Source organism: Oryza sativa, chromosome 2 (genome assembly GCF_034140825.1).
Source record: "Oryza sativa Japonica Group chromosome 2, ASM3414082v1".
Taxonomy (NCBI): domain Eukaryota; kingdom Viridiplantae; phylum Streptophyta; class Magnoliopsida; order Poales; family Poaceae; genus Oryza; species Oryza sativa.
In genome coordinates, this window is record NC_089036.1 from 7,184,720 (window position 1) to 7,212,154 (window position 27,435).

General features: G+C 40.3%; 4 protein-coding genes across 6 annotated transcripts; 1 reads left to right on the forward strand and 3 right to left on the reverse strand.

The window, feature by feature from the left end:
- Window positions 1-4,611: 4,611 nt before the first annotated feature.
- LOC9271199 (receptor-like protein 52) lies at window positions 4,612-6,347 on the forward strand. The gene has a single exon (XM_015767861.3). It carries the CDS (start codon window positions 4,623-4,625, stop codon window positions 6,303-6,305), a length of 1,683 nt encoding a protein of 560 aa, XP_015623347.1. The 5' UTR covers window positions 4,612-4,622; the 3' UTR covers window positions 6,306-6,347.
- Window positions 6,348-12,264: 5,917 nt separating this feature from the next.
- LOC4328792 (receptor-like protein kinase HSL1) lies at window positions 12,265-15,763 on the reverse strand. Of its 3 annotated transcripts, XM_066307105.1 has the most exons (3): window positions 15,563-15,688; window positions 13,084-15,375; window positions 12,265-12,745 (listed from the first exon to the last, which is right to left on the reverse strand). In XM_066307105.1, the coding sequence occupies exons 1-3, from the start codon at window positions 15,567-15,569 to the stop codon at window positions 12,357-12,359; spliced, it is 2,688 nt and encodes an 895-aa protein (XP_066163202.1). In that variant the 5' UTR covers window positions 15,570-15,688; the 3' UTR covers window positions 12,265-12,356. The 3 variants fall into 3 exon arrangements, with proteins under 3 accessions (XP_066163202.1, XP_015623345.1, XP_015623346.1); XM_015767859.3 differs by having other exon boundaries at window positions 13,084-15,763; XM_015767860.3 differs by having other exon boundaries at window positions 12,265-12,732; window positions 13,084-15,757.
- Window positions 15,764-22,812: 7,049 nt separating this feature from the next.
- On the reverse strand, window positions 22,813-24,531 carry LOC107278718 (receptor-like protein 52). Its single transcript, XM_026023025.2, is given in 3 exon segments — window positions 22,813-23,700; window positions 23,702-24,318; window positions 24,321-24,531. Coding segments are annotated over 3 exon segments (1,410 nt in total). The 5' UTR covers window positions 24,466-24,531; the 3' UTR covers window positions 22,813-23,052.
- Window positions 24,532-24,722: 191 nt separating this feature from the next.
- LOC107277368 (leucine-rich repeat receptor-like protein kinase TDR) lies at window positions 24,723-27,330 on the reverse strand. The gene is made up of 5 exons (XM_066307230.1): window positions 27,202-27,330; window positions 26,629-27,070; window positions 26,212-26,264; window positions 25,955-26,134; window positions 24,723-24,788 (listed from the first exon to the last, which is right to left on the reverse strand). Exons 1-5 carry the CDS (start codon window positions 27,328-27,330, stop codon window positions 24,723-24,725), a joined length of 870 nt encoding a protein of 289 aa, XP_066163327.1.
- Window positions 27,331-27,435: the final 105 nt, after the last annotated feature.

Below are 27,435 nucleotides of genomic sequence, written 5' to 3' on the forward strand. Positions count from 1 at the left end.
TTCCTTTATAATCATTTGAATTGTTAAATTTTAAGTACTTATATTTCTTTTCCAAACATATGATTAGCTTTATAATTATTAAATAATGAAAATATATTTTAAACAAAGGGAGTAGATTATTCCATCCCTCATCTAGAGGGGATTTCTTTTATTTTTTTGGAATCATCTGAAGAGAAAAATTTAGTGCTTGCTTACGATCGTGTGCGTCGATTTCTGCGCACGCGTGGCAATGGCATGTAGGCCGTGTAGTGTATACCCTAAATAATGTACGTGGTGTTTGGTACAACAAATTAAAGATTGTTAGTAACTCAAATGTAAAAGAGATTGGTTTACAGTCACAGGGGCAAATGGGTTTTGCACATATAGCGATAAGCGATTGCAAAGGAAATTGGCCATGCTAAAAACAAACTAAAAAAAAGTAAAAGTGTCCACCTTAAAAGAGTCAGGCCATAAGCATCACCAATTAGTTGCGCTAGTTAGGAATTTAAATATCTAGCGTGAGATTGGAAGACACTGATTCTACTGAGATTCCTAATTCACTATGGCGTGACAACGCGGATTAACTACCGCACCCGCTGCCTTTTACTCGGCGATTTCTCCAAAAGGACGGAGGAAAAGAAGCTTCTGTACGGAGAAAAAGAACGGTGGTAGCGAAGTGACCTGGCGAATATTCTGAATCTCTGGAGGAGCCGGCGCCGCGGGTTGCTTTTGAAAATGCTAGACAAACGACTACTACGTTCGACTGTCATACGATCACGGCGTATGCGACGTGTGATCCTCCGTCACTCGTTTGACCTTCCAAAAGCCCAAGTCGAAGCTAAGCAGCTAAATAAACGTTGCTTTGCATATCTCGTGAAACAGTGATCAGACTTGGACACTTGGTAGTAGTCTTGTGATTTCAATCGGTAAACTAAACACAACATTTGCATGTTTTATTTTTATTTAACAATTAGACACTATGCTTGTGGTTTTGGATGTCACTACATTAATATCTATCTACTCCCTCCGTTTCACAATGTAAGTCATTCTAGCATTTCCCACATTCATAATGATGTTAATGAATATAGACATTTATATATCTATCTATATTTATTAACATCAAAATGAATGTGTGAAATGCTAGAATGACTTACATTGTGAAACGGTGGAAGTATCTATCTATTATATTATTAAAATAACTTTTTGAAAGGAGACATTACGTTCGCTGTGGGGGCTAGAAATTCCGACATTAATCGGAGAAAAAGAAAAAAAGAAAAAGAAAAAGGAGAGTCCAAGTAGAAGTACAATTTAAAAATAGCTGAAATTCTGAATTAAAAATAAGCAATATTGAAAGAAGTTTCCATATAAGAACCCAATACGAGATTAATCAAAATTCGAAATAAAAATAAAATAAAATCCAAAATTAGAAAAGGAAAGGAGAGTCAAAATAGAAATACAATTTAAAAATAGATAAAATTCGAAATTAAAAATAAGGAATATTAAAAGAAGACTCCATATAAGAACCCAATACGAGATTAATTAAAATTTGGAATACAAATAATTCCCATATTAATCGGAGAAAAAGAAAAAAAAAAGAAAAAGGAGAGTCAAAGTACAAGTATAATTTAAAAATAGCTGAAATTCGGAATTAAAAATAAGCAATATTGAGAGAAGTTTCCATATAAGAACCCAATACAAGATTAATTAAAATTCGAAATAAAAATAAAATAAAATCCAAAATTAAAAAAGAAAAGGAGAGTCCAAGTAGAAATACAATTTAAAAATAGCTAAAATTCGGAATTAAAAATAAAGAATATTGAAATAAGTTTCCATATAAGTACCCAATACGAGATTAATCAAAAATGAAATAAAAATAAAATAAAATCTAAAATTAGAAAAGGAAATGAGAGTCCAAGTAGGAATACAATTTAAAAATAATTGAAATTCGAAATTAAAAATAAGAAATATTAAAAGAAGAGTCCATATAAGATCCCAATACAAGATTAATTAAAATTCGAAATAAAAATAAAATAAAATCCAAAATTTAAAAAGAAAAGGAGAGTACAAGTAGAAATACAATTTAAAAATAGCTGAAATTCGGAAATAAAAATAAAGAATATTGAAATAAGTTTTCATATAAGTACCCAATACGAGATTAATCAAAAATGAAATAAAAATAAAATAAAATCCAAAATTAGAAAAGGAAATGAGAGTCCAAGTAGGAATACAATTTAAAAATAACTGAAATTCGAAATTAAAAATAAGAAATATTAAAAGAAGAGTACATATAAGAACCCAATACGAGATTAATTAAAATTCGGAATAAAAATAAATAAATTCAAAATTAGCAAAAGAAAATAAAATAAGAGTTTAAGTAGGAATACAATTTAAAATCAGCTAAAATTCGGAATTAAAAATAAGCAATATTGAAAGAAGAATCCATATAAGAACCCAATACGAGATTAATTAAAATTTAGAATAAAAATAAAATAATATCTAAAATTAGAAAAACTAAAAGAGAGTTCAAGTAGGAATAAAATTTTGAAACAAATGAAATTGAAAATAAAAAATAAAAACATTAAAATAACACAATACGATATTAAATAATTTTTTTAAAAAAATTCTGAAATTAGAAAAAGAAAAATAAGATTTCAATTAGGAATACAATTTATAAATAACTAAAATTTGTGATAAAAATAAAGATTATTGAAAGTCCATTTAAAACCCATGACGAGATAAATTAAGTAACATGCCTATAAAGGAGTACGAGATATAAAAATTATTAATAAAACACCAAATATAATTCTAATGATGATTAAAAGGAGGAACGTCAGGCAGGCCGTGAAGCAAACATGTAAGGCGGTTGCAGGGACTTCTAGAAAGTGAAAAAAAAAAACAAACCCCATTGATAATCATATTCAATTTTTAAAATCTCAATGACGATAAAAAGGAGAAGCAGCGGGCGGGTGTATAAGAGTATAGTTATAGAGCCGTCAACGGTTGACGGGACTTCTAGAAAATAAAAAATGAATTCCAACAATAAAAAGGAGAAGCAGCAGGCGGGGTGTATAAGAGTATAGTTGCAAAGCCGCCGACGGTTGACGGGACTTCTAGAAAATGAAAAATGAATTCCAACGATAGTTATGTTCGATTTTTAGAATTACAATAACAATAAAAAAATCGCAATAATTTGGTTACAGGCATGGCATGATGTAATAATTCTCAAGAGGGTATTAATTATTGGATTTTAGGTGTATGGAATTTGTGAAATCCAATAAATGGTTTCACTTTACTTGCAGTAATACCCTCTGAAATACTCCCTCCGGCCCAATTTATAATAGCAGAATGCTTCAAGTTTCCACTGTTACTATGACTGGATCGTCGGCGTTAGAGAATTCTTCTGCGAGTTCAACCGATGCCGTTCCGAAAATGCTGTTCGGCGATCGATCGCCCTAGGGATGGGGTAGCGATCAGATTCGCTCCCCACCTCCCCCTCCCTCCCTCCACCTGTTTCCTTTTTTGGCACCACATTATTTTCATATTTTAGTAAATTTATGCACCTAAAGTTTATACACCTCAAGTTTACACATCTATAGTTTAGAGACCAAAACTTTATAAGTCAAAAGTTTATATATCCAATTCAAATTTGAATTTGAATTCAAATATTTTTTTATATAGTATTTCTATACATCTAAAGTTTATAGACCTAAAGTTTATATACCCGTTTCAAATTTGAATTTGAATTATATCTGATTCAAATTTGAATTTGAATTCAAATATTTTCTATATATAGTATTTCTATATATCTAAAGTTTATACACCTAAAGTTTATAGACCTAAAGTTTATAAGTCAAAAGTTTACATACCCGATTTAAATTTGAATTTGAATTCAAATATTTTCTATATATAGTATTTCTATACATCTAAAGTTTATAGACCCAAAGTTTAGAAGTCAAAAGTTTACATACCCGATTCAAATTTGAATTTGAATTCAAATTTTCTATATATAGTATTTCTATACATAAATTTTTCTAACTTTTGTTTTTTTTAAAAAAAATTGTGTGGTGTACTGTAGTAGAAAGACAAGAAGGGGAGGGGGAAGGGGGAGAAGAGGGAGGAGTATAGGGGGGAGAGGGGGCAAACTAATCGCTGAAGGGCCCATACCGTACCGTTCACTCATCAGTCATCAAGCCCTGTCAATAGGATAAGCGGGCGAAGTCACCTCTTTGTCCACAACCTGCTGACACAGACGTGCGCAAGCCCCGTTCTCGTGACAGAACACATATTATGTAAAGCATAAAAAGACTTTCGATAGAACAGAATAAGAACATTTCGACTAGGAAAAGGCAATTCATGTCCCTCCTTCCAAGTAATTGTCTTGTACCACACCAGAAGGTGATCATCTTTTTCATTCTTCTAATCTTAAATACATTCAAGTTGGACCAAAGAGGATAGCATAGTGCTCAACCGACAACTCACATGTTTCTACCAGGTTATCTTTCGACTTTCGCTCACTGGAGGATTGAAGCTACCACGCCGAAGACTTGACCAGTGAGGTAGTGACCACTTTTTTGTCGTTCTCTCCGCCAACCTTATTTAAGTGGACGCCATGTAACATCCAAGAACACACCACACTCGCAAAAATGGTTGTCTACAGCATCCTCATCCTCTTTCTACTACTATTGATCTTCTCCATCTCCAACTCCCAATCGGCGGCGCAGCCCAGCGCCGACGAGCAAACACTACTCCTAGCAATCAAGCAAGATTGGGACAACCCAGCTCCACTCAGTTCATGGAGCAGCACCGGCAACTGGACTGGTGTTATCTACAACAATATCACAGGTCAGGTCACTGGCCTCTCCTTGCCAAGTTTCCATATAGCCAGACCAAACCCACCCTCCGTTTGTAGACTCAAGAACCTAACCTACATAGACCTCTCTTTCAACAATCTCACCGGTGATTTCCCCACGGTGCTCTACGGTTGCTCAGCTTTGGAGTTCCTTGACCTATCCAACAATCAATTATCCGGCAAACTTCCGGACCGCATTGACAGGCTATCGTTGGGGATGCAACACCTCAACCTGTCCAGCAATGCTTTCACCGGCGATGTGCCGTTGGCTATTGGAAGGTTCTCGAAGCTCAAGTCATTGGTACTTGACACTAACAGCTTCAATGGGAACTACCCGGGTGCCGCCATTGGAGGCCTTTTGGAGCTTGAGACGCTGACGCTGGCGAAAAACCCGTTTGAGCCGGGTCCAGTCCCAAAAGAGTTTGGCAATCTCACAAAGCTGAAGTTGTTGTGGTTATCATGTATGAACATGACTGGGACCATCCCTGATGATCTATCGTCACTGACAGAGCTCACACTGCTGGACTTGTCACAAAATAAGATGCAGGGACAAATTCCCGAGTGGGTATTGAAGCACCAGAAACTCGAGAATCTATATCTCTATGCAAGCAATTTGAGTGGCGAGATTGGTCCTAACATCACAGCTCTCAACCTGCAGGAGCTTGATCTGTCCATGAACAAGTTCTCTGGATCAATACCAGAGGACATTGCAAACCTGAAGAAGTTGAGATTACTATTTTTGTACTACAACAATCTCACTGGACCCATCCCGGCTGGTGTTGGTATGATGCCGAACCTCACTGACATCCGTCTCTTCAATAACAAGCTCTCTGGGCCCCTACCCGCGGAGCTTGGAAAGCATTCGGAATTGGGGAATTTTGAGGTGTCCAACAACAACCTCTCTGGTGAGCTGCCGGATACACTTTGCTTCAATAAGAAGCTCTTTGACATTGTGGTGTTCAACAATAGCTTCTCCGGCGTGTTCCCGACGAACCTTGGGGATTGCAAAACCATCAACAACATCATGGCATACAACAACCACTTTGTTGGGGACTTTCCCAAGAAGATATGGTCATTCGAGTTGCTCACCAATGTCATGATTTACAACAACTTCACCGGCACTCTACCTAGTGAGATATCATTTAACATCTTAAGGATTGAGATGGGGAACAATCGCTTCTCCGGTGCCCTCCCGTCGGCCGCCGTCGGTCTGAAGAGTTTCACGGCGGAGAACAACCAGTTCTCCGGTGAACTGCCAACTGACATGTCTAGGCTCGCCAACCTCACCATGTTGAACCTCGCCGGCAACCAGTTGCTCACCACTGTCAAGATTTATATTAACAACTTCGCCAGCACTCTACCAAGTAATAAGATTGTTAGTAAGTCAAATGTAAAAGAGATTGGTTTACAGTCACAAGGGAAAATGGGTTTTGCCCATTGCGATAACGGCCGATTGCAACGAAATTGGCCATGCTAAAAACAAACTTAAAAAAAAATAACAGTATCCACCTTAAAAGCATCACCAATTAGCTGCGCCAGCTAAGAATTTAAACAACTTGCGTGAGATTGAAAGACACTGATGAGATTCCTAATTCATTCAAGAAAGCGTCACAACGCGGATTACCTAATCCGACCTTTTAGCTCCCTGCCACATGTCTTACGTAACGCTCGGCGATTTCTCCATAAAGGACGGAGGAAAATAAGGGTGAGTGCGATGCTGGCCGGAGAAAAGAGAGGTGGTGGCGAATCTTGTGAAACAGTTATCAGACTTGGTATTTCAATCGGTAAACCAAACACAACATTTGCATGTTTTATTTTTATTTAAAAATTAGACACTATGCTTGTGGTTTTGAATGTCACTACATTTATATTTTGTTTAATCCAACCTGTTATAGCCATCAAAATATAACTTAAAACTGTGATATATAAAAATGGTAAAAAAATAAACTTGTCTAGAAAATGAGCATCTGCAGCTGTTAAAACATTACAAGGATTTTGGATGTCACTGTATTTATATTTTATCTAATGCAACCTGTTATATCCATAAAAAAATAACTTGAAACTAGGGGCGAAGCCAGGGAGGCCTGGCCAGTGCCCTACCCACCCCTATATAACCTCCTCATTTGCTTAATTAACATAGCCCCATTTGCTTAACTAACCCTGATTACCTGCTCTTAACTAACCTTGATTAACTTCAATCCAACTACTCAGGCCTGTTTCTTTTAGCTTGGGATTATTATAATCCGGATTATTGGAAGTAAGCTGAAAGAAACAGACAATTTATTGAAGTAGCTTATTATAATCTGATAAGCTCATTTAGTTTAGCTTTTTCCAGATTATTGGGTGAAAAATTACCCACCATGCCACCCCACTCCCTCTTTAGACTGGCAAACCCAATAATCTAGGCTCTAATAATCTAGGAAAGAAACAACTAACCGCTTATTCTACTACAGATTATAACAATCTAGCTTATAGTAATCTGACTCAATAAACTAGATTATAATAATCCAAAGCTGAAAGAAACAGGGCCTAATTGGCTTGTCAGCTTGGTGAGTAGGTTAGAACGGAACTAATTAAATTGAAATCAGATCAATAATTGGCCATTTTTGGCAGGTATAACAACAAACAAAATCTTACAAATGCTGCTCAACGCTACAACTCCAGTTGGCCGTCTTGCGGAAGGAGAGCTTGAAGCAGGACCTGCTGCTGCGCTCCTGTTGTCACTAATTAACTTTTTTACTGGCCAACGCCCAAAGCAATCCACTGGTGTCACAAGGTCTAGCGTACTAGTGTTACTTGCTGTAAAATTCACACATGTACATGTACTAGAACAAATGGCATTAGTTTCAGCTGACACCAACTAACAAATGTCAAAAAAATTCTAGAAACATTTTTATACATGTATTTTCAATATTTTATAACTACATATAAAATTTCATCTTTAAATTCATCATATATAGAGAGCAAAAGACAAAATTATAATTTATAGTCTTACAACTGTCAGATATTTTTTTTTCTAAAATATAATGAATTTGAGGTTAAGATTATTTTACACATAGGTGTAATATTATTGAAAGTAATATGCACAATTTTTTTTAGATTTTTTGGTGACATATATTAGTTGGTGTGTACGGACTGTGCACGAGAAGGTTGTGTGCACAAAATATGTTCCCTTATTATAGATGCATCACTTTTATTGCTACATGTACTGCTATCGCTGGTTAAATTTGCATTGCTAAAATATAGTCATCCACTACTACAAAAACCTTAATAGGTGACAGCTCATAGGTACCGGATCTGCTGCCGCGCGTGAGGGCGGGGGGGCAGATCGATCGACAATGCGATGACGAGGGTGGCAGAATCGACAATGGGGGAAGGCCGTATCGACGGCAGTGGCGGCGGCGTGTGCTTGTGTTTGCAATTTTGTTGATTTTGTGATTGAGTTTGGTTGATGGGATGATGTTGATTTCAGTGATGATTTTAATTGTGTTTGGTTGATGGGGATGATATTGATCTCATTGATGATAGAGAGCTCCTCGATTCATTGGCTCAATTCAAGCTGATGCATCGAGCCAACTTTCTTTTTTGGCAAAATTGGTTATATAGCATCGAAAGTTCACGTTTTTGGTTTTATAGCACCAAAAGTTACCGGTTCACTTTAATAGCACTCAAAGTTCACCATGTTCCCATTTTTAACACTTTCGTCAATTCTCGATCGTTTTCTGTCCGTCTTGATCCAGCCACACATACGATATGACGTTTCTACCCCTCACAAGTACAAGTATAATGCATGTCAATGAGGGGTAGAAATGTCATATCATGTGTGTGGCTGGATCAATAACGATCAAGACGGACGGAAAATTGACGGAAGTGCTAAAAATGGGAACAGGGTGAACTTTAGATGCTATTAAAGTGAACTAGTAATTTTCGGTGTTATAAAACCAAAAACGTGAACTTTCGATGCTATATAACCAATTTTGCCTTCTTTTTTTGCTTTTTTTATTCCTAGAATCTCAAAGGTGTCGGTTCCTAAACCAATATCTTAGAGTCATCCTCAAAGGTGCTGCATGCTAGGTGCCGATTAGGAAATCCGGCACCGATCCCTTTTTCTATCGTAGTGATCCTATTCAGATGACGGCAACAATATTTAGGCCCCCTTTAGGAAAAGATGAATTTGGATAATTTTAATCATATAAAAGAAATCATGTAAAGGTCTTTAAAATAAAATATTCAATTACATCCTTTGTTTTAAATTTCTTACAGAATGGACAGTACTATAGAAATTCTAGCGAAAAGTTAGCAAGAATTTCAACCTCTTGGAATATTTACTTTGAGTATATCTCTTTTATTTGATTCCTGCATTTTGTTCACGGCCTAATCGAACGACTATTTCTGTATTTTCTTATGATTTTTAATCCCTTATTATTTTACATGTGCATTCCAATTAACAATTCATTCGTTCCAAAACAATTATCAAAACTATTATGATCGACTCATCTCATGGGTCCCAAAGGCCACGATAACGTAGGCCTATATTCGGCCCCATGTCATGCAGTTCAGCCCATAATCGGTGGGCCCAACAAGGCGGCTAAACTTCCATGCTTCACATGTTCCTTTATCTTATTTTTTTTCACATCAAATCATTTGATGCCAAAAAAAGGCCAAAATTTTGGCATAGTTGCCAAAATTTGGCAGGATTTCTTATATAGGTATCAAAATTTGACAGCAAACTAAATGTAGCCACTTTTTTTTATAACTTTACCAAAATTTAATAAGGTTGAAAATAGCATCAAAATGAACAGCCCTATACTACACGATTAGCTAGTTTAGCAGCATTTCAACCACAAAAACTAATTAGCAACTATTACCAGCATGCAAGAATTCCAACACAACATACATCTCCATATTATTCCGAATTAGTTGTTGCTAAATTGTCTCATCACAGTACATTAGCACTTATCAATTTATTATCTTTCCGCAGCTTGCTTTGCAAAGGTCCAAAGACGGATAGCAGATATCGTTTTCAACGAGCATACAACACCAGCAGTCTCTGCATTTCTCTGTGTTCGATCCTTGTGTGCACGGCAGCGACGGTGGCAAATTAATTTTCTCCCCGAACATGTCATCCATGGCACAGCCTATTTGTCAAAAGAATTTTTTTTAAAAAAAGGATTAGTATATGAAAGGGTAAAATCAGTATAGGCAAAATAGGATTTCAAATTTTGTTGAAAAACAAACAAATTGAAACACTTACATTGTGCATGGATAGCAAAGCACCCAAGAAGCAGCAGCATTAGTACTGCATAGACATGTCCATTACCGCACTTCACCATGCTAGATTTTACTACTACCCTTACGTACTCTTTGGATATTTAATATGTAAATGATAATCTGATTGCTGGATGCTTTTGCATAGCATATGCGGTTGTATATATATATATAGAGAGAGAGGGGAGGAGTGGGGTACTGGGGATAAGGTAGATAAAACAGGTACTAGTAATACTTCAATTTTGTATATATATACTCTCTCCGGTCTTTTAACATATGACGTTATTATTAAAAATAACGCATATTAATGACAGGAGAGGATAGAATATATAATCTTATATGTGCCTATATTTATGCTATATTTACCTTGTGAATTTATTTGTTTCAGTTAAATATTACGTTATTAAAGTATAACTATTTTGTGTCATATCCTTCCTAACCAGTTATGAAACGACTATGATAATTCGAAATTGAAATCGCCTTAAACTTAATTTTATACTTGTGAGAAAAAGAAGTCCACCCTTAATAATCAACTAGTAGTAAATCCAATGCACTATCAAATCGACGACAGGTGGTTTGAATATGACTAGAGAGGCTTGGTTTGAATATGACTAGAGAGGCTACTAAACACCTATTAGCGCCAAGAGATAAGGTGGAGGATAAATAGAGTAGCTCGAGAGGTTGGGCCTATTGAATTTCCAAAAGCTCATACGGATGGAGTACTTGAGGATTTTCCCAATCTCCTATAGAAAATTTAACAAAGAAAAGTGTTTGTAAAGACACATTTTTTTAGTTTGTTTATCCCTATATAATTTCTGTGGCAAATTTCTTATCACAATAAAAAATATAATTAAAGATGTGTTTTGGAGGACGTGTCGTTGTCCAAAACATAAAAAATGAATTGGAAAGAGCAGCAGCCCTAGTCATATGTTTTTAGATGGGTTGGCTGAAGAAGGGCAACCATTTTGATTAAGGTTAGGAAGGGTTTTCTTACGACGAAGTACTTGACATCGACATAACACTGTTGAGGCTAGTGATGAATCACTAGAGAAACTTAACACTTACATTACCGGAGCTACTTAGAAAAGGATTTGAAAACTCTTGCTCTCTTTGAAAGTAATACTTCATCTTTGATTTCACCAAGGATTTGAAAACCTATTGATTTTTTGATAGATTTGGAGCTTCAAATCTTACAGAAATTTCAACCAATCTATACAACCCATTTTAAATAAAATAACAAAAAAGACAAATATGCCAAAAAATCATAAATTTAGAGAAAAAACACTGTTGAAAAAAAAAATCTAATTTAGATGCACTGTAGCTAAAAAATGTAAGTACATTGTAACAGAGTGTAAGTGCGCTATAACTAAGTGTATAAGTGTAACTGCTAAGGATTTTTTTTTTCATCTAAGACAGGAGCCCAAAAATCTAACACAAAGGGACATAGCAAAACCGTTTCACCAAATGACTGCCCAAGCGTGCAAGACGGTACCCCTCAAACACGCTGGCATTTCTCTCCTTTCTAAATCGACCAGCAGACCAACATGAAGAACGTGTTGAAGGATTTCCTGTAGTTCATCCGAAAAGCACCGCCACCACCACTCACCCATGTCGTGTAAGTTGAAAAGGGATATACCCACCCAGGCTTTCAACACTCCAAATTCTGTTGGTATATATATATATATATATATATATATATATATATAAAAACGCAAGAGACGAACAAATGCTTCAATCTTTGTGAGCTGAAGCACATAGATGGCAACTCCGTTGATGTGGCCAATTTCTTTTGAGGAGATTATCGGCTATGAGGCATTTTTTCCCCAACCAGATGAAGAATTTGACATTTGACAGTGCGCTTATCTTCCATATTAGCTAGCTTGCGCAGGCTTGATCTCTCACCTTGCTGTAGACACAGAGAAAGCAACTTTAGTCTATGAGCTTCCACAACACCTGATCATTAATTCTTCCTCTATTTGCAGCTCTATTTGTAGAGGATTCGGAGTTGAGTGAAAGTGGAAGGCCAGACCTAGGCAGGATTAATATCCTATACGAAAACACTTTGACGGTGTCCTCTACTGGTCATAGTATGAATCTAACGATGACTCAAGCTAATCCAACTGTTTGCACAACCATGCATCTTGTTGAATTGCACACAGAGTAGTCAGTTCATCTTAAAATCTTTGGTTTGTTGAGAAGAACGGACAATTCACTCGTACTGGGACTGTTTGACCCATGGTTGATCATCTCAATATCCAAATTAAACAATACAATCCGAAGAATCATCGATGTCAAACACGCCTTTAGCTACTACGCCATCGCTATGTGTTCCGCTATGATCAAACTGCATGAGCCGGTGGAGAACATCACTCATCGGAGGCCTCGACGCCGGCTCCTCACTGGTGCAAACCACGCCGAGCTCGAACACGGCCACCATGTCATCCAGGTAGGAAGGATCCTGAATCTCGCCGTCGACCAAGTCGGCGACCGGGCCACCATTGTTGTACCGCTTCGATGCCCATTTGGCCAAGCAGCTGCCAGACTCCGTGCCACCATCTTGCGGCCCTCGGCCGGTGGCCAGCTCTAGCAGCACCACACCGAAGCTGTATACGTCCACCTTAACGCTTACCTTTGACCTGTATGCGTACTCTGCAATAAGCAAATTAATACACCAAATGTATGCACACCTCAAATTCAGACAGATTATAATGGAACATTATGATATTGTCTATGTGCCCTCTAGTGTAGATTGCGACAAAAATAAATGAGTACTTTAATAAACCCTTTGCTGGAAGTGTTCTAATACAAATAGAAATAGTAGTAGGAATTTTTTAGCCGAAATTGGTCAACTATACCCTATCGCTTCTACTTCCAATAATTAATTAAGGTGATAAAGATATGAAGACTTCGCTTAAAATACATATAAGTTGAAATCATTTCTACTACAGTAGAGAGCATGATAAAAGTTATATAAATATAGTAGATACCTGGAGCAATGTAGCCAAAGGTGCCACAGACGGCGGAGGCCGATTCCGACTCACCAGACTTGGCAAGGATACGAGCAAGCCCAAAATCAGCGATCTTGGCCCTGAACTCGCGGTCGAGAAGAATGTTGCTACACTTGACATCGCGGTGGATGACCGGCTGCACAAAATCCTCATGCATGTAGCTGAGGCCTCTAGCAACATCAATGGCGATGGCCACCCTTGTCGGCCAGTCCAACGGCCCGCTTTTGCCGGCTCGCTTGTAGCGTTGCAGCCATTGATCCAGGCTCCCGTTCTCCATGTGCTCGTAGACGAGCAGCTTCGTCTCCTGGCTAGAGATGCAGCAGAGCAGGTCGACGATGTTGCTATGCCGGAGGTCACCCAACGTCCTCACCTCCGACTCAAACTCCTTGTCGAGGTTCGTGTCCAGCTTGCTGGTGTTGCCGATCCTCTTCACGGCCACCGTCCTTGGGGTACAGCCACCGCCATGTCGTCCCGCCTTGATGTCGCCGCCAAGGTGGATACGGTACACTTTCCCTGAGCCACCCCTACCAATCACATTGCACTCGCTGATATTGCTGACGATGTCATGCTCGGTGAAATCTATCGTTCTGAATTGTGTCATCTTCCACGACGTGACATCTTGTGGACCTTTCTTGCGCCTGAGGAGGAGAAGCCATCCGGTGATGGCGACACTAGCAAGAGTAATGCAAGGAAGAATGACCAATATGGCTCTTATGCTCAGTGCAAGGTGATCATGGCTCATGCTTTGACTCCAGGGACATGTCCTGATGTGCATGCCGGATTCTGATTGACAACAGAGACTAGGGTTATCCAAGAAGCTGTCCTCGTATGCTAGCGTTTGCAATGCTGCTGGGACCTCACCGGAGAGCTGGTTGGATGAGAGGTTGAGAAAGTTGACATGTAGATCATTGAATTCCTGAGGTATGTGACCAGTGAGCTTGTTGTTCGAAAGGTCAAGAATGTTTAGATCCATTAACCCAAGTACTGCAGGGATCTCTCCGGAAATCTGGTTGCTGCTAAGGTTGAGGGAGGTCAGCTTTGTCAAAGATTGCATAGATGGTGGAATCAAGCCGGACAACCTATTCCCAGCAAGGTCCAGCTCGGTGAGATTAGCGAACCTTGACATGTCATCTGGTAGTGCTCCAGAGAACTGGTTGTTCTCCGCCATGAAGTTCTTCAGGGCGATGGCGGCGGATGGGAGGGCACCGGAGAACATATTGTTCCCTATCTCAATTCTAGTGATGTTGAATGATATCTCACTCGGTAGATTGCCGGTGAAGTTGTTGTTGTAAATCATGATGTTGATGAGCTTTGCGAATGACCATATATTCTCAGGGAAGTCCCCGACAAAGTGGTTGTTGTATGCCATGATGTTGTTGATGGTGTCGCAGTCCCCAAGGTTCATTGGGAACACGCCGGAGAAGCTATTGTTGAACACCACAAGGTCGTAGAGCTTTTTGTTGAAGCAGAGCGTATCAGGCAACTCACCAGACAGGTTGTTGTTGGACACCTCAAAATTTCCCAATTCTGAATATTTCCCAAGCTCAGGGGGTAAGGGCCCGGAGAGCTTATTATTGAAGAGCCGAATGTCGGTAAGGTTTGGAAGCATACTGACACCTTTTGGAATGGATCCAGTGAGGTTGTTGTAGTACAAGTATAGCAGTCTCAAGTTCTTCAAGTTTGCAATGTCCTCTGGTATTGATCCGGTGAGCTTGTTCATGGATAGATCAAGCTCCTGCATATTGAGTGTTGAGATGTAAGGACCAATCTCGCCACTGAAATTGCTTGCAAAGAGGTACAACATCTCGAGCTTCTGAAGCTTCCATATCCACTTCGGGATCTTTCCTTGCATCTTATTCTTTGACAAATCCAATAGTATGAGCTCCTTCAATGCTGACAGAGCATCAGGGATGTCACCAGTCAGATTCATCCAGGATAACCACAGATATGTCAGCTTTGTAAGCTTGCTAAACTCATTCGGAATTGGACCCGGCATGAACGGGTTGGATGCCAACGTCAGTATCTCAAGCTCCACAAGGCCTCCAATGGAAGCACCTGGATAGCTCCCATTAAAGCTGTTAGTGTCAAGGACCAGTGACTTGAGCTTCAAGAACCTGGCAATAGCCGAGGGAACATCACCAATAAAATAATTGCTTGACAAGTTGAGGTGCTGCATCCCCAAGGACAACTTGTCGATGTTGCTAGGAAGGCTTCCGGTCAATTCATTGTTTGACAGGTCAAGGAATTGCAAAGCTGAGCAATTGTAGAGCACTGTGGGGAAATCACCGGTGAGGTTGTTGTAAGAGAGGTCTAAGTACTTCAGGTTCTTAAGGCTACAAATAGAAGCTGGGATTGGATTGGCTATTTGGAAGCTCTGGAAGGAGAGGGACGTAACCTGGCCATCTGTACAAGCAACTCCTACCCAATCACAGTAACCAAAAGAATTAGAACTTCTCACCTCCCATGAGCTGAATGCAGCAGGTCTACCCCAATGCCGCTTGATGGTCAGAAGCGTTTGGAGCTCGCCGCCGTCATCAAGCTCCGCACTGGAGCCGGAGAAGAAGAGGAGCAGTAGTAACAAAAGATTATCGGTACTATTGGTCATTTTTTGTTACTAGTTACGAGTGGTGATGCTTGTTTAATGTGGACTTGTGAGACTGACTTGGAGAGTGAGAAGCTACCAATTTCAGTACGTATGCAGTACGCTAGTGCAGACTTGCAGCTGGCCGTCTCTAGTCTTTACCGTGTGTGCTGGGGCTATGTTGGTCAAGGTCATCGATAATGCAAAAGGACAGTTTGAGCTCGACATATTTTTCCACATAAATAATTGATATTTGATAATGGTATTCAAGAATACTACTCCCTTCATCCTAAAATATAAGCATTTTTAAAATAATGCTAAGTCAAACAATTTTAATTTTGACCATTAATAGTGAAAAAAATAAAAAAGATCATTTTAAATTGATGCTACTAGATTTATCATTAAACAAAATATCATAATATATATATCTTTTTATTTAAAACGACTTAATTTTATAGATATTATTGGTCAGAGTAGCGTCTCAAAGATTGTTTTAAGGTCAAAAATGCTTATATTTTGGGACGGTGTGAGTACCATTTTATGATTTGCAATCTGATAATGACATAAGTTTCAGGCTTTCAGATGAATAAGGCCCTGTTTAGTTCCCAAACAAAAACTTTTCACTCTATCACATTGAATGTTTGGACGCATACATGGATTATTAAATATAGATAAAAAACTAATTACATAGATTGCGTATAAATTGCGAGACGAATCTTTTAAGCCTCATTGCTCCATGATTTGACAATGTGATGCTACAATAAACATTTGCTAATGGTGAATTAATTAGGCTTAATAATTTCGTCATGCAGTTTACAAGCGGAATCTGTAATATGTTTTGTAATTAGTCTACGTTTATTACTTCAAATGTGTTCCCGTATATCCGATGTGACACACCAAAACTTTTCGTCTCGCAAACTAAACAGGGCCTAAGAACCTGATTCTCTAAAGTAGATATTTTTTTGAGCGACTCGCACGAGACGATGCGAAGTTCTATTGATAAAGCAGAAAAAAAAATTACAAGATTACATTCCTAGAAGGTCGTAACCAGGAAAAAGAGAAAAAATATACCACCACCAACACACAGGTCCGAGAGAAGACTAGCACCGAACCGGTTGCCGCTAAGCGTGACCGACCGCCGCTAGGCCAACAAAGGAACACAGACGAAAATGCCCAAAAACGCCCTTACAACCAACACAAAGCCTAACTCTATCTAGAGTGTGCTTGCACCAATCGTTCGAGTGGTTTCGACAAGGAGATGCCTAAACGATGTCTCCAAGGAGAGAAGCGATGGAAAACCACTGCCGCCGTCCGTCAAGGACTCAAAAGAGTCAAGACTGGGCTTTCGCCCGGCAAACACCCTTAAGGGATGAGACGGCACGACAACGCCCTTAGGAGGGGGAATGAACCATTGTTGTCGGTCCGGCAAAGGCCGGGCTGGGTTTTCACCCGCCGCTCATCACCTGCAAGTCCATGGTTGTCGCACCAATGCTTTACCACCACTCAACCTCTGCTGACATGTGGGACCACTGCACCGGTGCCCCCTCCAGCCAGCCTTCGTGTACCCAAGACCGCGCCACACCCCCGGCAGCTCCATATCGCACCGTGGTTGCCTCCTTTACTGCCGGCCGCACCTCATCGTGCTGCGCCGGCCTCCACCACCGGACGCGCCTCTCGCGCCAGTTCGGCCTCCCGCCATCGGTAACGCCTCTCGCTCCAAGCGGGCCTCCTCGCCGCCGGCCACGCCTCTTGCGCCTTACTGGCCTCCACTGCCATCGGCTGCGCCTCTCTGCACCAAGCTGGCCTCCGACCCCTCCAATCGCTACCACGCCGGCCAGGTGCGGCCGTCTGCCACACCCCCGGTTAGCTGTCCGAGACTGCCATGCCTCCTCCAACCGTAGATACGGTCACCACCACCGCAGCCGCTGCTGCCAACGGACACCTCGCCGCCGACTAGCCGTAGCCCCCTCGCCGCCGTCCAGCCGCGACCGTCGCCACGAGCTCCGCGCCGCTATCACCACCGTGAGTGCACCCCGTTGCCACAGCCGCCGGCAGCCGCCGTTTCCGTCGACCAGCCACCGTGCTGTCGCCGCCGTCCAACCGCTGCCGCCACCATCGCCACAAGCTCCACGCCGTTGCCACCGTCACCGTCACCACGAAGTCTGCGCCGTTGCGACCGACACCGTCGCCGCAGCTCCGCCGCGCCGCTACCGCTGCAACCTCGCCCTGCACCAGATCCGTCCTCAGGGGGCCGGATCCGCTTTCGGCGTGACCGAGTCCTGCCCGCTGTCGCCATCCTCGCCGCCATCTTCATCCCCGCCGCCGACGGATCCCCTCTCTTCTCCTTCATCGCCACCACCTTCATACTCCACCGCCACCACTGCCAACCGCCGCCGCCTCATCACACTACCCTGCCGCCGGCTGTGTCCCTGCAAGATCCGACTGCGACGGCCCGGATCTGGGCGGCCTTCACCATCCCGCACGGTCCCCCACCGTTGGCGAGTGAGAGAAACGAAGCCCTGCCGCCGCCGTCCTTGCGGCCGCTCGGGCGGCGGCGAGGCGGAGGAGGAAAGAGGGGGAGCGGACGATGGCGGTGGTTTCTGCCTCCCGTATCGCCCGTAAGGGAGGATGACGCGGGGGCCAGTTAAGTACTAATTCTTCACCAAAGCACACAATAATCTGTCTAAATCAGATATTGGTGGATCCGTTATTGAAACTTCCGAAGAATGTAAATCCAAGGAACAAGCAGAAACTAAAGCCGACAAAGATAAGTCTAAAGACTATAATAATATAAGTATTGCATATCAGAATGTGTAACAATTTGGTTGCTGACCGAGATTGGCTCTGTGCTCATGAGATTGGTCTCCTCCGCGCCCATGTAACTCTAGCCGCGCGTATGTGCTTTGGTAAATCACAGGGGGCAGTTAAGTCTTCTTCCCTCTCTAAATTCATTTTTTATTTTCTTCTAAATCTATTCCTATACAATAGGGCCAAATAACAACTTCGATTTAAAAAAAATAAGATCAAATAAGCAAAGTTAAAAATGTAGGGTCAAATGTGTATAGTTATAGTTAGACTTTAAAATATGGACAAAAGATCAATTGTCCCATATCTGGCACTATAAACGTTATTAAGAAGGAAAATATATCACGTACAAACCTGAAAGCTACCGTTGGATTTAAAAATGAACGTATGAGATTTATCCACGTCATCAATAGTAAAATTTTTACTCATGATTAAATCCGCAAGTAAAATTTTTACTCTAAATAACGTGGATAAATATCAGGTGTCCTTTTATTTTATCCAAGGTTGTTTTCAAGTTTTCACGACATGTGATTATCACATATTTTCCAGAACATTAATTCATGCATGCATGATGCATCCATTGATGGCATCAGCATTTTATTTCCAAAACGAACAGAGTACGATACTTAATTAATGCCTTCTTTATTGGTTGATTGATCAGCTTATTATCACACAAACGATATGATGCATCGATCGAGATCTGATCAAATGGCCGGTGGCGATGGTAATGGGCAGTTGACCTGGCAGGCCTCGAGACTCTGGTAGCATTGCCCGTCGCTGACCTCACAACACCAGCAGTTCTTGCAGAGGTCTGGTCGCTTTGCACATAGCGGCCCAGGTGGTATGTTGATCTTCTCTCCCAACATGTCACCATTGCTCCGGCCTATTAAATATTAATTAATTAATTACAACGTCAAAACAATAATTAAATCATTAGCACAGACACATATGTATGCTATGGTGAAAATGATGGTTAAATGGAACTTGCACAAAGAATATAGAAACAAATTGCTCAAAGAATCCCTTCTATATTCATGAATTTTATCTTATCTTTACATGTCCTTGCGTTTTTTTTATCTCCTTTATATCTATTCTATTAGTTGACTGTTAGATTTTTTCAAAATGACTTATATGTCATACGTACTTATGCTTTCTACTTTGTAAACATAATCTAAAAAGAATTGTGATAAAATCAAACTGGACATAATTATGACCCCAAATATAGAAAATAGTTTTTTTTTACGAATTTGATGAAACACATACAAAAGATTCACCAAGAAACTGAAAAGGCAAAGTTTTTTTCAGTTGGGTTTAAATTTCAGTGGAAACATTTAAAAATATTTACAAATATTAAATTTTTGGTCTGCTCCATTTGTTTTTTTCTTTTCATAAACGAATCTTTTTCACCTTGAAGCTACTCCCTCCGTTTCATCAGGTTATAAGACTTTTATAGCAAACATCTATATGAATGTAGACAATGCTAGAAAGTCTTATAATATAAAACAGAGGAAGTATGCTAATTATTATTTCTAAAAGAGTCTAACGGTTAACTCGCAGTCGACTAGCTAGATGTATATAGGACGGTCATATGGTGCTTTAAGGTGTCTGGGCTTCAAGGGTTTAGAATGCACGGATTGGAAATTGGAATCCAAAATAATCAAGAACTCAGACACGTAAGGAACGAAACAAAATTTAGGGGAAAAATTTAATTGAAAACTCCGAGGAACCTAAGGAATTTTCTGTATATATATTGATCAGTATTCTCGAGACTAATTAAAAAGATGTTTGGACTTTGATTTAAGCCACCCCCAAAACCATATACATACGCCATCGATCTTAATTAAGGTCCACATGCACCAGTGCTAATCCATTTTGGCGTTGAGTTTTCTGCTGCAGGTGAATCTGCACTACACTAACACCTACATCAACAGAGGCTTTTGAACCACGAACAATTAATGGCATCAACAATTCTGGTCAATAATCCACCCTTTGTTCTACCCTATTTTGCATAAGATTTATTAGGTGTTCATGCTAAGAGATCCTTTTCGAATCATTAAGTTCACCTCCACCAAAAGAAACAAAGTCAATTAACAATATATGTGGAGATAAACTAAGGGCACTCAACGTTCCATCTCATCTAATTTTTATAGTGTTAAATGCATTTTCATGTAAAACAAAAACCGAGGTATCTAAAAAGTTAATGAGGAGAGATGAAAAAAGATGAAGAAATCATTAGTAAGAAACTACCTCTACACATAAATCAAGAATGAAAACAATAGATAAAAAAAAAGGAGAGATAAGAGAGGTGATTGGATGAGAGTTTATGTTGAACCAACCACACCCGCTGAGTATATAGTTTTTTTTTTGAACGACGGCAATGCTTGCCATTCATTGAATAAAGCAGGGAGCAATATTTACATGTAAGGAGAAAAGGTAATATTTACAAAGATCGAATAGACACTAAGGCAATATCTGCACTAGGCGTTTGGCTCCCGCCGTAGCCCAGAGTCGATAATTTCTAATTAGGATTGCCCTTACATTGCACTGCAGGAACAGCAGCGCATCCGATGATCAGCAGCAGCAGAAACAGCAACCGAGAATCGACGTTCTTCATCTCCATTATTTGTGGTCTGATTTTTGCAGGGCTCGATGATCTTTTAGAGAAGAATATAATCTGCAGGCTCTCGTACTGGACGAGTAGATGATCTATTTATATAGAGGCCTCGTGAATAGTGTTAATTATCGCAATTTTTTTAGATAATGTTAATTATCGTAATTGATGCTGGCTATAAATAGATAATTGTAACCCGAGCCGGTATTTCTGTAATTAGAGACAATTGATGCCGTTTATTATTAGCAAGGCTGATATATAATGCTGCCTGTTGCGTTTGCTGGACTGATTTCTTTCTGTTTTCTCGACAAGTTCCATAAGAATATCTTGACAGCAATGGAAAGTAGGCGTAATGGGCCAAGACAGAATGTTAGCCTTGGGCTGTTGGGCCTTGGGGCCGAGGACGTGTTCATACCAGTTAATCCGTCCATACATTTATACTATAAAATTTTGATTTTCACAGCATTACTCACCCTTAATAATTTTATAGACCGATAAAGCTGCAAAATGGACACGTCGCTAATTGTTGTCTTTCGAATCATGTCTTTACTCTTGCAGTGGAAGATGCTACGACGTACTACATCCTTATGAACAATGCAGCCCTGGAGCAGGGATTGTAATTTTAGTTTCAAAATTTCCGAAATTCTGGTAATTTCGGAAAGAGAGAATCTATTATATGCCACTGAGTTTATTACAGATCTATGAGTTGCCACTGACTTTATCACATTCTACAATATGCCACCGATTTTTGCTTAAATTCTACGATTTACCATCGCCGTCCGGTTATCCTCCATTAGCACCGTACAATTTTGCCCAAATGACCAAAATACTCCTAGAAAAAAACTTCCGAAATTTGAATAAAAATTCTAAAATATCATATTATAAACATAAGATTGTAAATATCCAAAATTTGGCAAAAACTTAAAATCCGATATTTCAAAATTTTTGAAAGTTTCTGTCCCAGGGGTATTTTGGTCATTTCGATAAATTTGTACAGTACTAACGGAGACTAACTCAGTGAACATAAAAGTTAAGCAAAAGTCGATGGCGATGGTAAATCGTAGAAGTTAAGCAAAAGTCGATGATATATTGTAAAACGTAACAAAATCAATGGTATATCATAGACCTGTGATAAAGTCAGTGGCATATAATGGATTCTCTCTTTCGAAAACCCTCTCGGCAAGTCAATATCTCGGTCGATATTTTCGGGTTTTCTCAATTTTTTTGTGAATTTAATCAAAATTTTAGAAAATTTCAGCCAATAAAACCTAAATTTCGGTTCTATAAAAATGGCCGAAATTTTAGCCGAAATCAAAATTGAAAACCCTGTCCTAGAGACACTTATCAGTCATGTTCAAACGACAATAGCATCACTGTTTGCATTTATCAAAGTAGTTCTGGTAGGTGTTCTTTTTGCTAGGTACTCCAGTACATACCTCACAGGGGAGGCTCCTGCACTCCTGCTTATAGCTAGCTCTGTTGTTTCTACCTCTTAATTAGCTTTCATTTTTTTTTATGATGAGATGGATTGAAACCAGACTCTACATCCATAGAGCGGTTGTACAGTTGTACACAGCCAATTTTGCTTTCATATATGGAACATGTTATTTGAGTTTTGCATACCTGTTTAGGGTGTAAGCGAGTAGTCAGATTATCATCCCCTAAACATGTGATCATGTTAAGCAGGTAACCCCAGCAAAATCTAGATGGCTTTCAATAAAAAGCTAGGTCTTTATTACCTTTATTCTTAAAAGAAAAAAAACATAGACGTAGGCCACGATGCACATTAGCCACTCAATACCATTGCCCACACACCATAGCTCCTACAAGGCTACGACGAATAAAGTAGATGGAGCTTGATATGAATGTGTGTGTGCATCTCTGCCTCTCTGGCCTTGAACTAACATGCAAAATACAGAGTAACATATAAAATACTCAGGTGGTTTTGTGTTTAACAATATGTTGGAATCAATCCAGATAGTTGGTTCCTAGAAAGATCCAGCCTGACAAGGTTGGCGAGCTTGGACATGTCTGGAGGTAGCATGCCAGAGAACAAATTATTTTTCGCTAAAAATCTATGGAGTCCAGTTGCAGAAGATGTTGGAATTGCACCAGAGAACCTATTGTTTCCTATCTAAATCTACGAGATGTTGGATGATATCTAACTTGGCAGAGTACCGGTGAAGTTGTTTCCTCCAATCATAACTATGGTAAGCATCGCACACGACCATATTTTCTCTGGGAAGTCCCCAACAAAGTGGTTGTTGGATGCCTTGATAATGTGGATGGTGTCGCAGTCCCCGAGGCTCACCGGAAACACTCCATGGCACGTGAATAGCCGAAGGTCGGTAAGATTCGGCAGCATTCCAACACCACTTGGGATTTGTCCAACGAGGTTGTTGTAGTACAAGTATAGAATTTTCAAGTTCTTCAAGTTCACAATATCTTCTGGTATTGATCCGGTGAGCTTGTTGATGGACAAATCAAGCTCCTGCAATTTGAGAGCTGAGATGTCAGAACCAATCTCACCAATGAAATTGTTTCCGGAGAGGAACAACATCTCGAGCTTCTGAAGCTTCCATATCCACTTTGGGATTTTTTCCTTCCAACTTATTTATTGATATGTCCAATAGCTCGAGCTCTGTCAATGCTGACAGAACATTAGGGATGTTACCAATCAGGTTCATCCATGATAGCCACAGATATGTCAGCTTAGTCAGCTTGCCAAACTCGTTTGGAATTAGACTAGCCTTGAACGGATTATATGCCAATGTTAGCATCTCAAGCTCCACGAGACCTCCAATGGCAGCACCCTGATAGGTCCCATTGAAATTGTTACTGTCAAGCACCAGCGACTTGAGCTTGGAAAACCGACCAATAGCCGATGGCAGGTCGCCGATGAAAGAATTTCTTGACAGGTTGAGGTGCTGCATCCCCAAGGACAGCTTGTCAACATGTTCCGGAAGTTTGCCAGTGAACTCATTGTTGGACAGGTCAAGGAACTGCAAAGCTGAGCAACTGTAGAGCGCCGTAGGGAACTCACCGGTGAGATTGTTGAAAGAGAGGTCTAAGTACTTCAGGTTCTTGAGGCTACAAATAGAAGCTGGGATTAGATTGGCTATTTGGAAGTTGTGGAAGGAGAGGGATGTAACCTGGCCATTTCTACAACCAATTCCTGCCCAATTACAGTGACTGAAAGAACTGGAGTTTCTCACTTCCATGAGCTGAGTGCAGCAGGGCTACCCCAATCTCTCTTGATGGTTAGAAGTGTTTGGAGCTCGCCGCCGTCATCGAGCTCAGCACCGGACCCCAAGAAGAAGAGGAGCAGTAGTAATAAAATATTACTAGTATTATTATTGGACATTTTTCGTTAGCCTTTACGAGTGGTGATTGCTTGTTTAATGAGTACTCAGTGAGGCTGTGACTTGGAGAGTGAGTGAGAATCTCTCAGTTGATGATCACTAATTAATCAGTGTACGTATGCAGTACGCTACTGCAGACTTGAAGCTTGGTGTCTAGTCTTTACCGTGTGTTTAGGGGCTATATTGGTCAAGGTCTTCGATAATACACAACTACGCAAGGACAGTACAGCTTGACAGATATTTCCACTTAAATAATTGATCAGTTTGTATTGATCTTCTGGCTGATGCTCTTCAATGATATCATTTTACGATTTGCAATCTGATACTGACACAACAGACTAGAAAGCACGTCCAGAGGGTTATACTCCGACGAACAAGAACCAAGTGTTTGTTCCAGTGATTTGCAATTTCGAAACGAAATTTCGCCCTCCACCGATCAACGGCAAGCACAAATCTCGTCTAAAATTTTCGGTTGTTATCCATTTTTTTTTCGAATTTGGTTAAAGTTCCTTCAAAATCATTCAACATTCGTCAAATTTTCAAATAATTTCGGCTAAGAAATTTCTTCCCCCCCCCACCCCCACGCGAAAAAAACCAAACTTCGAGATTGCAAACCTTGATTTGTTCGTTAGGTAGATCGATAATACCCAAGCATATATTGGTGTATCCATGAATGAAACTTCCCAAAGAAACGTAAATGTAAAGAACAAGCAGAAACTAGCTAGAGCCGACAAAGATAGAAGATAGGTCTAAAGACTAAGACTACAATATTAGAGCCTCACCGGTGGCACATACTCCCTTATAAGCTAAAACGACTTATTAGAGAATACAAATTAATTTATAGATAAAACTTTTGTATATTTGTTCGTAGCGACTAAAAACCTAACGCTAAAAAGAAATTACGTTGAAAATATTTTAAAACCAACTTCAAAATCAAGTTTAAAATTTTAAATTTTAACTTTTGCTTTGACTTATTAGGCTAACCGTTGGAGCTCTTACAAATATAATAATATCATAATGACAGAATGTATAACAATTCGGTCATTGACCGACTGGCGCTCCGTACTCATTCCATGACTCGTGCATTGAGAAAGTTCATCGACAGATTACAGATAGACTTGAAAACTTAATACGCCGGCCATTTTGAGATCGTTCTTCATTGTGTACTTGATGGTGAAATAATTACGCTAGCACAGTGGCAAACGGGGTAGGGCTATGAGTCGCGCTATTTAATTAACCTAGACGAAGTGCGGAGTCATATACTCGCTCTATCCTATAATATAAAAAAATAGAATAAATATAAGACATTTTCTAATACTATAAATCTACTAGAAAATATCTCATCATAATAGGTTCTTATATTTTGGGCAAAGTGAGTAGTACTTACAAATAGAAAAAAAATGTTATATATTAATGACTGAAGGAAGCACTACATACAAGCCATCCCCACTATAGTTAATTATCACATGAATTGAAACAACTGACATATACGGAACCAAGCTTGGTGAGGCGACGAAGAACCGTCAGCATGGACGGCCTCTCCCGTGGGTCCATAGCGGTGCACTCCACACCGAGCTTGAACATGGCCTTCATCTCCTTCAAGTATCGTGCCATATCAGGGACGATCTCCTTATCAACGACGTCCTTGCTGAGATGTCGACCGTACCCTCTCTGCGCCCACATAGCCAAGTGCCCATTATTTACGCCTGGCTCGTTACCCAATCTTCCCGTGACGAGCTCAGAAGCACCACACCAAAGCTGTACACGTCCACCTTCTCATTTACCTGCGCGGTTGCATACTCTGTAGGGAAAAAAACATGTCAATATATATGTAGTGAATTACAAATAAATGGTAAAGTCATGTTTAGCACAACTTCAAATCCCAAATCCATAGTAAATTATAGTGGTTTAAAATTACAAATTTTATCTAAAATAAAAATAAAACGATTTATCTAATGTTATCAACGTAATCATGCATGGACTAAATCAACAAATTTATGTAGCTATGAATATTTAGCTATAAGAAACCTTGGATTTTGAGTTGTACCAGACCTAAATAATGATTTAATCATGGTGCCTTTAATTATGTTTATGATAAAGTAGAATCTATTTCTGTTTTTTTTTAAAAAATATCGGAATTGATCGTGCATTAAAGATCACCTCACCTGGAGCAGTATACCCAAAGGCCTCGCTAGGAATTTCTACGTTGAGTAACGGTTGGTTGAGCCCAGCAACATTGATCCGTGCAAGACCGAAACCAGCTATCTTGGCTTTGAGGTTGCCGTCGAGCAAAATGTTGGTCGGCTTGATGTCGCGGTGGATGATGGGGCTTTTGCAATCGTGGTGCAGGTAGCAGATTGCTCTGGCCACGTCGACGGCGATGGACCGCCGCGCCCGCCATCTCAGCCGCCGCCGCCGCTGCCTCTCGCCGGCCTCCAGCTGGGATCGGCGGTTGCCGTGCAGCCATTCGTGGAGGCAGCAGCCGTTCTCCATGTCCTCGTACACGAGCTGGACCGTGCCGTCGTCGTCGTCACTCTGGATGGAACCCCGGAGGACGACGATGTTGTCGTGACGGATGATGCCGAGCATGGTCTCCTCCAACCGGCACTGCAGGTTCTTGATCATCAGCAGTTCAGCCGATATCACGTCTTCGCGGCCGCAGCGACAACAAAGATTGTCGTCGATCGACGACCACCACGTCCTCCTCCTCCTGCTGCTTTTGCTGATCACTGATCAACCTGCAGCTCATCTGTCGACGCATTTGCTGCGACGATGCTGCTGATCTGAGGAATAAATCGATGGAGCAGCATTGCTTCCATGTTCCCGACCTCGCCACCTGGCCGGCTGCCGGCAATGGCACCAACCATCCCGCCACGCAGATGGCAGCTGCGCTACACAATTGTGTGAGGAGGACGGCGCCGGATACCTCGCCGCCAGCAAGGCTCATACTCGCCGTCGGCTTCTCCGGTCTG